The sequence below is a fragment of the Brachypodium distachyon genome, chromosome 2 (assembly GCF_000005505.3).
Source record: "Brachypodium distachyon strain Bd21 chromosome 2, Brachypodium_distachyon_v3.0, whole genome shotgun sequence".
Lineage (NCBI taxonomy): Eukaryota > Viridiplantae > Streptophyta > Magnoliopsida > Poales > Poaceae > Brachypodium > Brachypodium distachyon.
In genome coordinates this window covers 50,527,742-50,543,535 of record NC_016132.3, presented here as the reverse complement: position 1 = coordinate 50,543,535, position 15,794 = coordinate 50,527,742, and the positions used below count along the sequence as shown (strand labels likewise).

Here is a 15,794-nt window from a genome sequence, read left to right as displayed (position 1 = left end):
GGTAGCTATTTATACAAGTGGTGGCAGGTCTGAGTGGTGGAATGCGCAAGGCCAAACCGCGTGCACGTAATGCATGGCGGCTGTAGCACTAGGATTGAAATTTGCTGTCCACGATCCATTGAGATTTTCCTACCTGCATGCGCGCGGTGGGTATTAATTAATGGGAGATCCGGAGAAAATAATGCTCACGAATTTTGTTGGCCACACGATCCCTTGAATCATTATTGGAATTGGTTAAGTGCCAATCGGAGATCAGGAGGAAATAATTCTCACGATCGAGCTACCGATCGACTCGAGATCCCAAGATCGATCTGTGCGATAAAAAAACCCCGACGGAAGTGCTTCTTTTTGTTAGCACGAATCCTAAAGCATATCTCACAGTCACAGTACTTGCATCAAGGGAAGATTAGAATCAGATGGCTCATGGATCTTACCGTATCCAAAGTTCAGACGGTCAGACCCGATCACACACCCACGATATTCTCGTTTAGCCCGGCACCCCCCCACACCACGGCCGGCACCACGTACGTCTGTGTTCCCCCACCAATACTCGCTGCGAGCGACGCGACCTGCTGCCCATGCATGGCTGCAATGGAGGAACATCAACCGGCATTGCTGCAGGTTGACGACAACTGATGGCTGCGAATCACGAGGCGCGCATGCATTGAGCTTGCGGGCGAATCAGAAGGCTCACATTGGTCGATTACTGTAGAGACCGGAGAAGTTAGACGCACCCACGTCTCCCACGATTAGACCTTGTTACAATGGTCTCCGTAATAATATGGGCATGGACATGCCCGAGATTACGGGCTCAGGCCGGATGGATACTAACTAATACCATGTGACAAATTTGACGGTCCTGGCTGCGCGTTTGGAAATACTCACTCCATTCCTTAAAGATTAGTATTAAGTTTAATTAAGACAAGACTTTGATCACAAATTATTATGTCAAGGCGTGGTTTATATGCTATGAAACCACAAGTATCATGAAGTACTTTTGATAACGAATCTAGCGATACTAATTTCATGTCATATAAACCACACCTTGATATAGTAATTTGTGGTCAAGGCTTGTCTTAATGAAAACTAATATGCCAATCTTTAAGAAACGGAGGGAGTACCACTTAAGAGGAAAGAGAGAGTAGGAGAGGGCTTTAGAGGAGACATAAGAAATTGATTTTCAGTTCCAATCCCTGGTTCGACAAGTGACGAAAATTACACATGGGAATTGATAAGGGTAGTCTTTCTCGTATTTGATAGGTGTGAGGTCGTGTGGAGAGAGTTTGGAGAGGACTAAAAGTTATAAATAGCAGGGAAAGCAGTTGATCATAGTTTTTTTTGCGAGTAGTTAATCATAGTCGTTTGATACGATATTAACTTTCACTCGTTTGATTGAAAGGGATTAGATAGGGAGAATGGGAGTTTAGGGCGTATGTGTTCATAAAGCATTTGTTTGATTGGTGGACACGAGAGGTTATAGAAGATTGCATAGCTACACGCATAGACCAACTAACACGTTTTTAAAAAGTGTGAATTCAAAAGGAATAATTTGACAGAGATGATCTCTACCTTTCATTTTTGTATTATATCCTCTCTAGGCTAGGCTAATTCTGCGTCAATTCCACCGACCGTGATATATAGAATAGACTTGACCAGTTTACACATGTATTTTTTTTCCATCACGCACTAAAATCCGGACTTTCCTTCTTCTCCGGTGTTGCAAAACACCCCCGTAAACAACTCCATCCTAACTTCCTAGGCCCGATTTTGCTATTACCGTAGTACCCCCTTACAGCGTGCCCCACGTCGTTATCACACGCGTTCCACGCGGGCAAACGACATGCCGTGCCCCCAAGGTGCACGTACCAAAAACCGCGCGCGATCGACAACAAATTTAAAGGGCGCTCGTGGACCCTGCAATATTAATAACTCGGTGCCAGCGCTCCCCGATTGGTTCGTTCTTGGTAGAGAGTAGGTGCATGATGCCTGGAAGTGGCAAACAAAGGGAGATCCGATCCGGCAAAAAATAGCGACGACTCCCAATTTCCAAAACTGTTCTTTGGCCAGTTCCTATATAGGTATACCGTATACATCAGCCTTAACTGACATATACTCCCGTGGCCGGCCCCGCGATGTACACCTCGGCGCGACAACGAAACGGTAGCCGTCCGTCCGCGCGCGATTCCGTCCCGCGCATTCGCACTCGGTTGAAAACGTTTGTTTTCGTTTTATATAAGCCTGCAGGCCGGTACTCGTAGGAAAGGAGAAAATCGATCGTCCACGCGTGGTTCGCACGTTGTTCACAAATCAGTGAGCTAGCTGCCGGGGTCCCGGGGACGTCCGTCCATCACGCGGGGCCAGCCGGGGCCGTCTGTGCCTCACTGATTGGACATGCATGCATGTACGCAAATGCGCGCGGAGGCCAGACTTGGCGCGCACAGGACCTAGCTAGCCATGCACGTGGAGTACGTACGTATCAAGGCGACTCGCAGCTGCATTTGGTTGGTCTCAAGTTGCCCATCGAGGCATCCATCGGGCCCGGCCGCTTCATGGGCGAACACATGCATGCAGCCATGCAGATCCAACATCTTAATGCAATCAGGACCGCAGCCGGCCTGCGTGTATGAACGGCAACCGGTTCTACGTACGTACACGGAGAGAGGCTAAAACGTGCAAATCATTTTAGCTGTCACCCTCGGCTCCGGTATATCTTTTGTCCGATCGATTGCACGCAGCGCATCGTTTCGATCCGGTCTGATTGTGCCAGCTGGGTTAAAACTTATACGGAGTAGCAATAATAGTCAGTGTCTCCATTGACTCAACCAACCCGGATCTGATCGTCGACGATCACGTGCTGAATAAACTAAGCTTTCGCGCTTGGCCCCCCTTGTTGTGTTTCATGCATGCTGTCACGTACCTGTCTTGTGTCCAGTGGCATGCATGCTCGATCTCCCTCGTCATGCATGACTTCTAGTTAAGATCTGTCATGCAATGCCATATGTGAAACAAGCAGGCCGCCACTATTTTACCACTACAATAACATGCACGAGAAACGCAATTAATATATACTTTGCCGGGAAAAAAAGGAGAAACGCAATGTATACTCTGCATATTTACATATATCATCCTCTTTGGAAATAGTAAAATGCTCTTAGGATGGTCATAGTGGGGAGTAACTAAGAGTAGTAACATGCATATGTTACTAGTCTAAGTTACTACCTCCATAGTGGTTAGTAACTTATGTGTAGTGTCATGCATTGTGTCATTAATTGTCTTGTAGACTCATCTTGTCTTGATTTGTATGATGTTATGGTAACATATCTAGTTACCACCTTTCTCTCTTTCTTCATTTATTGTCATGACCTGTCACCAAAATACCTAGTTGGCATCTATGTTACTGTCCAAGTTACTTGCACCATGACTAGCCTTAAAGATGTATAATGATACCAATAAATTTTGAAGAGCCCCAATGGTAATATTTCCTGACTTCGACTATGTGTATATGCATTATATGGCTTAAGGGAATAATCCACGTCTCCGCAAGAGCAAGGATTTTGCACCCTCCTAGTGCCTCTCCCGGTTCAACCAACAGCGCAAAAGCATGCAAAAGCATGCTATAAAAAAATTGGGCATCTGGTTGAAGGTTTCCAGACTTTGCCTATCACACATAGGGTTTTTTTGTTAGTCCCGGCCCCTACCCCTACTACCATCATTGTGACACTAAGGGCGTGTACAATGGGGGTGACGTCAGCCTTCTCTTAACGATGCCACGTAGGATAAAATCTGACGTGAAAGAGAGAGAAATGAAGAAAATGCACAAGCCTACTCTTAATTAAGAGATGATCTCTTCACAAGAATGATAAGACAAAGATAAGGCAAATTCACCATTGTATTAGATTTCACCTTTTCTTAGCATTTATTTGGTTAATTTTATTCACCTAACCATTAATTCTAAAATAAAACACTAAAAGATAACCCATTGTGCAATATGTTTTGTTGTCTTTTTTAATTGACGTGGAACGCTTAAGATAAGACAATCGTATCAACCATTGTACATGCCCTAAGGGTTAGCGCCGTTTGTCACCACTCAGCGGCCCATTGTACGCCACAACTCCACCGCTCCCCCAATCACCGACCGTTATTTCCCCTCCGACATCTCATGCATCTATAGCTCCAAATCGACGACGATGCTATGTAACCCTGATTTTCGAGCTCCAGTGTCGTCCTCGCCACCCACCCGTTGTGCAATTTTAGTTTGAAGGAGCAGAAAGCCACCAATGGGACCTACTTCAATGAATAAGAATCCATGTACGCTGCGATTATTGAGAAAGGAATATGCTCTCTATGAGTAGGACTTAGCTAGAGAGATATTCCGAGAGAATCTTAGATGGTTACTATAATAAGTAATTCAACTTGCACTAAAAGAGATCGCATGGAAGACTATATGCAAATCTAACAGCCCGAACTAAGTAAGCCAAAGAGGATCGTCTAAAGCAAGTTATAAGTAAACAAAGGGTCATCCTGAGGGAGAACTGATGGCCAAGCGTGCATCAAGGGGTTCTACATGTGCCATGCATGACACATCGATTTTTTTTTCTTTTGAAAAGTGAACATACAGTATTTTTCTTTTGTTCCCTCATATTTTTTTTAAAAAATCTCATTCATCTGGAATTGCGCGCACACACACAGAATCACGCCTAAAATTACATTCTTTAAAGGTGAGCAAACTTTAGTGAAATGTTAGTGCAAACTTTAGTTTGTAAATTATATGGGGTCGGGAGATGATGACGCATATATATGGTTGGAAGATGATAAAGAAGCTTAGAAATGTGAGTGACATTTAAAAAAACTCAGGCATTATGAATAGACAAATTAACCCCATGACGTTTACCTTCAGCTCAGATGCCTTATTGCCGAAGGACGATTTTGTACCTACTTTGTTTTCCTGAAATGATCTCTATTCTTATTTTAACTTTTTTAACTTACATGTCAATTTATGGTGTTAGTTCATTATGCATGGGAATTAAATTATGAGTGAAGATCTGAACTAGTGGTACGCCGTACGCCGGCCAGTTCGAGATCTGCCACTGAGCTGATGTGGCTACGTACGTGATTAAACTAAACTTTGATAGTCGGTCACCTGCTGGCCACATACATACACATTAGCCACTAAACTGATATAAGTTTGATATTTCTGCCCGAAATATTTTAGAAGTAGTTGATACGTATCGTGTGCATGTGACATAGTGTTGTGTTAAATAATCACACATCGCTGTAGGATAAATTTGGTCAATCACACACAAAAGTTCATAGTTTCTGTTTTCTCAATTTTGTTCTTGACGTGAGATGTGATGACAACGCTTTTACGGTATTATGTATTCCCTCCGTTTCTAAATTATTGTCGAAATATACATGTATCTAAACGCGTTTTAAGAATAAATACATTCATATTTAGACAAATTTGAGTCAAGAATGTAGAATCAGAACACAAAATGTCTGACACATTTATAAAGTGACGACAAAGAAAACATAGTGGCTTTAAAAGGCCAAACATCGATTTGGTGTAGCAGGACTAGGCTGCCCATACTGTATAACGACCATGCATGTGCGCCTACCGTGCGCTACCGCGCGCATTAACGCGGATATACCACCTACGTAATCGGTATCTTGTCAGAGCCATGTTCAATCAATTACAGCCTTATCTTTTCTGGCAAAAAATAAATCTCAGTAAATCACTGGCGAGGTGCATGGGGGCGTTGTTGCATCTGGATCAGGTGGTCAGAGCCATGCATGTTCAATAATTCAGTCTTGCCTCTCTACTCTACATGCCTGTACATGATGCTTAGCCCGTAGGCACGGCTACCATTTTAGTGGCAACTATGGCGCAACACCTGCTATACGGGTGCTTGGCTGTAATTTTATGCTCCCGCGTTTGCTTTTTTTTTTTAAACAAACGAAAGTTTTACTGGAACGAGGACTGTATGGATACAGAAACGCACGACATAGAAAATATTGAAACTGGATGTCGTGACATGCTAAACGTTGTCATAATTTGAAATCCATGCTCCCTCGGTTCTTAGATGTAAGAACTTATAGTTTTGTACCAAGTCAAACTTTTTACACTTTGATCAAATTTATAAAAAAAATTCTACCAACGTAAATGACTCTAAGTTATTTTTAGTAAATACATCACGGTATATATTTTCATAATATGCTTATTAATTTGATATTAAATTTCAAAACAATAATTTGATATTCTAGACGTTGATACATTTTTCTATAGACTTGCTCAAACTTGGTCAAAGGAGGACTTCTTATATTTAGAAACGGATGTAGTACAAATTATTTGGTTAGAGCGATAGAAATACTAGGAACTTTTTCCAGGAATAATTTGTGTTTGGGGTAGTTGATGTCATGTACAAGAAGAACAATGCCAGATTTTTGTGAAATTGAGATCCATCAGAGCATTCAACACTTGACCCCAGGTGCAAAGACAAACTTTAGGTCAGGAAAAATACCACTGTTTCAATGTACGACTCACTACGGTTGCCTCTGGCAAGGACCGACTTGATGCCAGGACTCGAGGAACCACATATCAACGCTTGGTATGTAGCTTGGATATATTATTTCCGAGTTTTTCTCTCATTGATGGCGGAGACAATACCGTGTGAAATATAGATCTCCCGAGCCCTAACTGCATCCTGTATATGGGTGTAGTGGTATAGTCGTCCAAATGAGCTACGACCGGGCTCTTAAGGCTCGTAAATTATTCTTATTTAATTTCGATTATGCAAAAGAAATTAAGCCGCATTTGGCAGCCTGCCTTCTGACCTACGGCATCTCTCCATCGACAATTAGTTTAACTATCTTAGGTTCTCACCCCTTAGGCTGAGTGGATGTGTCTATTCAGATCTATGATATCAGTCTAGATTGTGCATTATTCTTGTGTCGTTTCGTCACTAGGGAAAAATCTCGTGTCGTGTCATTCAGGGCGACCAAGGGGAGACTCCCATGCCACCCTTGAAAAACTCTAGTTTTAGCCCCTCCTCGACACGGCCACGGATCTCATGCAGTGGAGGCATGGTTCGTGGTGTCGTCGCCCACGATAGCTCTGTTCTTGACGAGCATGTGCAGTTAAAGGCCTCTTTGGATCACAGGAATCATAAGAGTCAGGAATATGAAAAATGTAGGAAAAGAATATAATGTCATGACATGGTGAATACCACAGGGATTGAAAACAGAAAAATCAGTAGTACAAGTTGTTTGGTTGCACCATACAATATTTCTACATAGATACTAGTGTATGCCACAGTTGTCATTGACACATGGGATTTTTTTCAAGAGGTTAGACCTCTTGCTAGAATTCCTATGAAATTGGGGTATAGAAAAGCAATCCATAGGAATTTTAAAGAATCAATTCCTTTAAACCAAAGAGTCTTTATAGAAAAATTTCCCATGAGCTAACATCCTACAAATATTCTCTACAATTTCTACAATCAAAGAGGGCCTAAAATTTGAAGGAGGAATAAAAACATACGACAGCAGACTGCGCCAACTGCACCACTCGCTGGTACCGGGGTGTCAGGTATCGACCATCGGGTTCTCCCCATGTTTGTAGCAGGCCAACAGTACCAGCTCCAATCCTTGCCAAACAACCGCACATGGTCAGGGTCAGGCCATGGCTAGTCCCATCCGAGGAATCTACAGGAGCTTTACGAGTTTTTTACACACATCCTTGACCGAGGAAATTTCACTTTCCACGGAAATTTGTTCCGCGAAACATTCCTTCTACGATTTTTCTTTTGCATATTTCACCACGGTATTGGGGTAATCGTTGCACATAAGTCCTAATAAAGTTTTAGGTGAGTTAACCACGTTTCTGACCCATGGGTCCCGCATGTCAGCGCCAACGTGGATCTAGCCCTTCGCCACTATGTTTTGATTGATGTTTTGCTGGATTCAAATATATGCAGAGATCTAGTTCTTGTAGTCAACTTTTTTCTCAAAATACAAACACACCATGTTAAATTTTTGCAAAAGGGCGTGATTTCCATTTAATCGGTTGGCTTCGGACCTGACCTGCTCCACCGCGGCAAAGGGATTGGTCCATGTTGACGCTGACATGTGAGGCCCACAGGTCAGAAACGTGGTTAACTCGCCTAATACTCTATTAGGACTTATGCGCAACGGATTAGTCCACTATACGGTGAAATCTGCAAAGAATTCGTAGAGCTGGTGTTTTGCCCAATAGATTGAATGTGCCATTTCCTCTCCCTTAACTCGTCCTCTACCACTACGTCGAAAAATATCTTCCTTCAAATCTTTCCCCACGGCAGCTAGCTAGGTTTTATAAAACTTGGTCTGTCGTGCTCAATGTAGGTTACAGTACCGCCAGTGCCAGAGTGGCCTGTGCAGCAAGCCAATGCAGGGCGGTTCCCAATCTTGAATGGGTTCCAGCGTGTAAAGAAAAGACTGGATTCCGCAGGGTCACGCTTGCCGAGAGGGGGAGTCAAGCGTGTCAGCTTCTCCATGAGAGGCAAAGCTTCAACGATGAATCTTGTCAATGTCGCCGTCTCAAAAGTCATATTTTCCCAACGGCGACGTGAATTCGGCGATTACGACAACACCGCAGCTTCCGAATATATGCGCCGCCATTGACTTCCTGCAGCAGGATGATACTGGCCCTTTGCAGTGTGCACTGCTCCGCCCCAATGTGCATAACTCCAGCCACCAAGATTCAGTTTCAGACGCTCATATTCGTAGATATCTACATAGTCTTGCTAATTGCATGGTATGGTTTAGGAGCAGAGTAATAACCTTCAAGGCTGTCACTGTCTGAGCAAAACGGACCCTGCACCATCTGGTAAATGACGGCTGAAGCGTTGTATAATCAAACGACAGAGGGACAGGTTCATACTTCTTATGGACTCCTCATGAACAGCTTTTCGTATATTCTTATAAAAGTAGTAATGATACAAACAAAAAATGCTACTCCCCTCCAATTTTCTGTATCCAACATGGACATCTACTGTAAAGATCAGTAGCGCGTACTATGCCGCATCTCCAAAAATGAAAAGCAGGTGATAAGTTTTCAGGCGAATATGATTATGTCGCCCTCCTTTTGTTGTACTGCTCTGAACATACAAAGCAGAACCGATGGATTGCTTTTGCATGTAGACATGTCTCAGTTAAGAGGCAGGTGCGGGCTTAGATTTCTTATTTCTGATCAAATTCTCAACAAAAAGCTCTCCTGCACGGTATGAAGACCGAACCTGATAAAAATCACACAATAGCGGAAGTGAGTTCATGAAAATCACTGATGTAAACTCACGCTGGGTCAATTTATGATGTACAGTGCTGGGGCTACATTTGTATGTTTGGTAAACATAATGCAAGGCTTTCGAACATTGTGTTGCATGGTTGGTATGCTGCATGCCAGTGGCTGTAGCCCTCCAGCTCACCTTTTTTTCCCTTGTGTCAGACTCATAAACTATGTAACAGATGTTTATGGGTCTTTAACTTAAGTTACTGATATGACCAAGTATCAAGCTGCATGCTATTCTAGTACTGGATGGGACAACTAGCAATAGGACCACAAACTCTAGATCTTGATTAATTTTATAGCATGGGCAATCTATTATTTCCAGAACTTTAATTATGCATCGCAGTAGAATTTATTTCAGACAGTGGTACAAGGGAGCAGCCAACAAAATGTAGCGCTTACCAGAGGTCCACTAGCAACATAACGAAAACCCATCGATTCACCACACTCCTTCCAGAACTGGAACTTTTCAGGAGTCACATACTCTCTTACTGTCAAATGCTTTTCTGTTGGCTGTAGCATCAAATAGTTTGGTTTATAAGAAGGAAGAAACGATTGAAGGATATGCTGACCAAAGTTAAATGCGGGTACTGGGCTAACCTGCAAATACTGGCCCAATGTGAGGATATCAACACCAATGGCCCTTAAGTCAATCATGGCTTGTTTCACCTCCTCATCAGTTTCGCCAAGACCAAGCATGATGGAAGACTTGGTTATCATGTTCTCCTTGCAACTTTTTGCGTGATTCAGAACAGCTAAGCTCTGTTCATATCTGTAAAAATGAGAGGTGATAAGAGATACCATGAGAAAAAACATGGATACAAGAGTTAACTGGATATAGAAAGAAAGAATATATTAAGTTATGTACTTGACACCATCATTAGCCTTTATATCAATATGTATGCAAATTCTAGCACTCAAATAAAATACATCACATTACACAAACTTAAGCACCCAGATCCTAAAGGAATGGTAATTGCCAGCTAAAAGGATACCAAATCCAAGACCTGACCAACATTATAAAGTAATATAACTATAGCATCTCACTAATCAAATCAACAGTAAGACTCTGTCTTTGACTTAAACTAATTTAGGTCTCTCAAAATAGAAGTCTGTATATTGTAATTTAACATCCCACACTTTGCTCATGGATTCTGCTGCAACAGTTTGTCAACTGTAGAGAACTGAAATTAGATCTACAGTTTCTCAGGCGACAAATTTGAGATATATCATCCAGACTAAAACACATCGGTGGCCTGATGTCTGTATAGTATGTTGTAGAATACATTGCATGATTGGATAAGAAAAAATAAAATATGTGTTTCTCTTTGCTACATTGTTAGCTTAGTTTCAGCCAAGACTCAGCATATTATTCATGTAAACAAGAGAACACAAATAAAATTTTATCCATCAATTTTCTATGTGGGTCTTATACAGTGTATCAAATCTCTAGCCACTGTATACCTTTGAAGAGAATATCAGAGTGGACTGTAAACAGGTAACAAACTGGAACTAGTGATCATTTGTACTTTAGCTGTTTTGGAATTGACGATGACCAGTAGTCTAACAGGGTCAATGAATCAGAAAAATTCAGTTATTGGCACTTCAAACTTAAAACTTCGCAATAGTTTAACATACAATATTATGCACCAAAATCGTCGTATCATATTACCCTGCTCGGGGATCCCTCACAATTCTCTGCAGACTCCTCACAGTTTCAATGTTGTGGGCAAAGACATCGAGACCAGAATCCGCTAAAGAGGAAACAGCCTCCAGATCACCTCGAAAATCTGAGGTTAGGCATTCCACCAATATCCCAGGTTTGAGCTCCTGAATAGTAAGTCCAGAAATCTTTAGCACACAATGGTGACCAAAGGCAAACTTCAAAGACACAGGAATAAAGTACATGTTGAATAACCTTCAAAGCCCTAACTGTCTGAGCAAAATGGCCACTTCCACCATCAGGTAAGTCATCTCTATCAACACTGGTCAGCACAACATAGTCTACTCTGAAAAGAACAACATTTGTCAGAAAAAATAGGCGTATTTGCATTAGTTTACATCAGAAGCTCATATTTGCACCATTATTTCCCTTTTTTGTCCTACTGTCATTCGACTAATAGTCACTCATAAATGAGAAGCTAATAGTGGCAAATCTGTTGAGCAACCAGCAGAAGTTCCAGATATCATACCCCCAGCTTGCGACGGCCAAGGCCGTATTAAGAGGTTCCATGGGATCCGGCGGCGGAGGCTTGTTGCTAGTCTTCACGGCGCAGAATCGACAGCCGCGCGTGCAAGTATCGCCGAGCACCATGATAGTGGCCGTGGCAATGCCATCCCCTTCCCCGCCCGCCCCTCCGCCTCCGTTCCAACACTACGCCACCAAAGCAACAGATTTCGTTAAGCCCAACACCAAGCGCAAACACTTGTCATGCAGAAATTCCTCGTGCTGATCATACTATAACAGGCATGTTTGATCGAATCACACGAGGGGAACATTGATGTGCGACTCGTATTTGTGTGTATACCTCGCCGATGTTGGGGCACTGGGCCTCGACGCAGACGGTGTTGAGCTTGAGCTCGCCCAGCGACTCCCGCAGCCTCGCGTACTTCTCCCCCTGCGCCGCCCTCTGCCGCAGCCACGCCGGCTTCTTCACCTCCGGGTCCCGCCCGGTGTATGGCCCCGTCCTACCCACAGACACCGGCGGCGCGGCCTCGGCGCGGCACTGGGACACGGAGACTGAACCGGGCCGATCACGATGGCCGGGGTTCGCGCCGCCGGGCCGAATCGGCGGACCCAACGGCCTCGCCAGCGAGCTCTGCATCGTGGCCGGCGAATCGGACGCCGGATTACGCAAGCCTTGTGTAGCCTGGCGCGCAGCGCAGCGCACGCGATGGACTCGAAGTGGTGGTGGGGGGGGGGGCAGTTTACAGAGGGAGCAAAGGGTAGAAGAGGTATACTCAGCCGTATGCCGGCGATGATATCAACGTTTTTGGCCAGTTTTCCACGCGCCTTCCAACTGCTCGTCACGGTGGCTTTGACTTCTTTTTAACATTAAAAATGACGTTCCGTTTGATTAAACTTAACGCTCTGTTTGGAAGCAAGTATTCGATTGCAGGAATTGAATTGGCCGTGGAATTGGAAATTGGCTTCAATACAATGTTGTTGTTGGGATGTGCATGGAATTGGTAGTTGAATCGTAAAGTTTGAGCATTGTAGAATGTTGTATACATTGATTAGATACTCCTGCCATTTTACTAACAAACAAAATGAAAATATTGTAATAAAACATGTCAGTACAGTAGTAGTATTGTAACAAAAAGAAGGTGAAAAGAATTCTTCATCGAGCACACATCTAGATTTCTCCATCAATCACACATGACAGCACATAAAACTTTCGCCATCTAGCACACAACACACAATAAAACTAGCACGCACAAATGAAAGTCTCTCTCCATCACAACAGCAAGCACACATGGAAGTCTTGATCCATCATAATAACTAGATAGTAACTAGGACAGCAAGTTCTTAACTATTATAGTAACAAAAAGCACATGTAAACTCCATTAAGAGTTATCCTTCTCATTCAACATCAATAGAAATTGCTTCTTCAAGGCCATGGGGAGCTCCATAAGCGCTTGGAATAAGCGTTCACTGAGGATGAGCTTCCCATAAGATCTCAACTTATCACATCGAGACAAATCTGGTATCAATTCAAGTGCAGCAAGGATTTCAGCAGGAGGAGTAACCTTGGGCAGTGGTAGTGGCTCGGTGGACTTCACAGCAACACTGATTGAGGTCTTAATATCTCCAAGCATGCAAAGAATGGCATCTCCCATGGTGCACAAATCATTGAAGTTTCTTTTAGCTAAACGCGGCTCATCATACTTTTGTTTCAGCAAATACTTCCGAAGAGCATGTCTGCGCTCATCATCACTAAAGCACTCTAAATTCCTTGGTCCCTGTTGTGAACTGAGATATGCTATCCCAAGAAGAACTGATTCAAAATATAACTCTGACAATAGTACAATCCTTCTTCTCTTTCTTCTTTTGTTTTCTTCAGTTATGTAAGAAACCAACTCTAATTCTGACATGATTAAGCTACAATGCAAATTTCAAATTTGTAAGAAACACTTGTAAGAACAGTACTATGAGAACTTAAGCCATACAAAAAAAACAATTAATCACAATTTTCGTATTTGCAGAAATTAAACTCATCACAAAATCGTATGTGCAGAAAATTGAGTCATCAAAGAGATTATCCATGTCCAGTACCTTCAATTTGGCTGCTATCCAGTACCAGTAGCTTCAATCACACAAATCTCCAAATAAAAATTCCTGCAAGATAGGATTCTAGGGTTAATGAACAATAAAAAAAATCCTACAAGCAAGGGGAAGGGAGGACGCCATAGAAGAAACTCTCTGCAGCCAGAGGGAGCACGCCATCGGAGAGGGGATAGGGGATGGGGGGCGGAGTGGGGGGAAGATGGGCTCTCCGGAGGTGGGTTCACTGAAGACGCTCGGAGGGCGGCACAGATCTGCCCCCGCCGTTCACCGCGAGGGGGAGAAGTGGGGGATGGGGGTGAGATGGATTCCGTAGGGAGGGGGCTCGCCGGAGGACGGCCGGAGCGAGGGGCGGCGCAGATCTGCGGAGCTGGACGAGAGGAAGAGGCTGGGAGAGAGGACTCACCTGCACCGCCGTCAGGAGCCCCGCTGGTCGCCTCCTGGAGCTGCTGTGGCGGTCGCCCCTCTCCTGGCTCCCGAGTCCCGAGATAGAAACGAAGGGGTAGCGCGGGCGGAGGCGGGACGCGGGGGAATTCAGCCCGAGACGGAGGGCGGGTCCGCGGGAGCTCGGAATTGCGGGAAGTGCGAGTGCGACGCGCGTGTACGGGAATTTCCCATTCGAGTATTCGACCTCAGTTCCAGAGATCAATTCAGTCAATGGACATCCAAACAATGGAATTGAAGGGAAAGATACCGATTCCGAATTCTAGGCCTCAATAGCTACATCCAGTGATCCAAACAGAGCTAAAGATTTTAGTCGACAATAATCATTGATTGTTAACATTAATCGAAAGGCTAATTACTGAGGCGCACAAAATCCATTGTCATTTGTCAAGTTGGTACAAATATCTTCAAACTCGTAAATATTTGTGCATGTGATTCTTTTCACTTGATATCATGCTCAAACAAAACACTTGCTAATTCTTGGTGGTCAACGAAAACTGCACGCTAGTAAACAAGAAGAATTGCGCTATTTGAAGATGTGCGGCTTGAATGGAATATCAGCGCAACTTTTAGTTTTGAGCTCTTTTACGGTACCCCGGAATAGATATGAGCCGTTCAATCATCCTAATCCAATGGTTGATGTTACATGGTACTCCATCCTAAATTCATAGGAGTACCACCTCAAAAAATTAGGGAGTACCTTGACGGTAGGGGTAAAACTGTAATCAAGAAGTGACTTTTCTCTTACTGGTAAAAAAAGTGACTTTTCTTGTTCTTTTGATACATATATTGCCGTAATTTGTAGTAAGACAAAATCAAAAATCAGTTTAGATTTGACTTGCTCGCACATAAGCGACTTGAACGCCGATTTCAATCCCTAGAACCCTAATTCCCCAATTCGCAGATGCAACGATTAGTGATTTACACATGCATGCCTCACTGGGGCAATGTCCGCCCGTCCCTAATAATGCGCTCGTCAGCATGGAAGGCCACGCATCAGGAACGCCACGCCTCTGCGTGCCGCATGTTACCTCATCCTAGTACAACGCCACAAACAAAGCAGTTTGATACGTACTTAAATTAAAATCTGTAAGTGGCATGGATTCATGTGTGTAGAGATCCTGTAGCACAACTGTGCGATTGAATTGGTTTCATGCCTATGCCTTGATACCGTAAGCATATTCTTGCCATTTTGTGCTGTGATTGAAAGCAATGGAAACAACGAAGGCTGTGGGAGGCCAGACCGGCAATTTGGAAGGAACACAATCGCGGGGGCGTGATACGCGGCATTCGCCGGGAGCAAAAGCCAAAAATAGTTAGTGCAGAAAGCCTAATTTACTCCTGAAGATGTGTGGTCAGATTTGTGTGGTACTCTCACTATTCATTTAGGAGTACCGGGGTACCATAAATGTTTCTTAGTTTTTAGGATACATACATGGAGTTGGAGTGACTTAGAGATAATGCATGACGATTGGATGTTGATACAATTGCTCAGAAATGTGTTTGAGATTCCGAAAACTTCAGGTGACAGACTGATGACTGATAGAGAACTCCGAGCAAGTATCTGAAAAAATAAAAGTATCAGAATGACTAGTTTTCAGAATCGAACGCAAAGCCACCCTATGCACCATAGAGTTTTTGTTTTGCGAGTAATATGCACCATGGAGTTGACCAAGAGGCATGCATCCTACTGGCTACTGCGGATCATGGCCCGGCAGTCGTCGACGTGCGCGTGCACAGCAG

General features: G+C 43.6%; 1 protein-coding gene and 1 long non-coding RNA gene across 2 annotated transcripts; both read right to left on the bottom strand.

The window, feature by feature from the left end:
* Window positions 1-8,887: 8,887 nt before the first annotated feature.
* Window positions 8,888-12,234, bottom strand: LOC100838790 (lipoyl synthase 1, chloroplastic). Its single transcript, XM_003569858.4, has 7 exons — window positions 11,851-12,234; window positions 11,515-11,696; window positions 11,241-11,331; window positions 10,995-11,152; window positions 9,923-10,094; window positions 9,725-9,835; window positions 8,888-9,272 (listed from the first exon to the last, which is right to left on the bottom strand). The coding sequence occupies exons 1-7, from the start codon at window positions 12,145-12,147 to the stop codon at window positions 9,189-9,191; spliced, it is 1,095 nt and encodes a 364-aa protein (XP_003569906.1). The 5' UTR covers window positions 12,148-12,234; the 3' UTR covers window positions 8,888-9,188.
* A 382-nt stretch (window positions 12,235-12,616) lies between these two features.
* Window positions 12,617-14,213, bottom strand: LOC100838480. Its single transcript, XR_730924.3, has 3 exons — window positions 14,014-14,213; window positions 13,599-13,661; window positions 12,617-13,424 (listed from the first exon to the last, which is right to left on the bottom strand). It is a non-coding gene; the product is annotated as an uncharacterized LOC100838480 (long non-coding RNA).
* Between the last annotated feature and the right edge of the window lie 1,581 nt (window positions 14,214-15,794).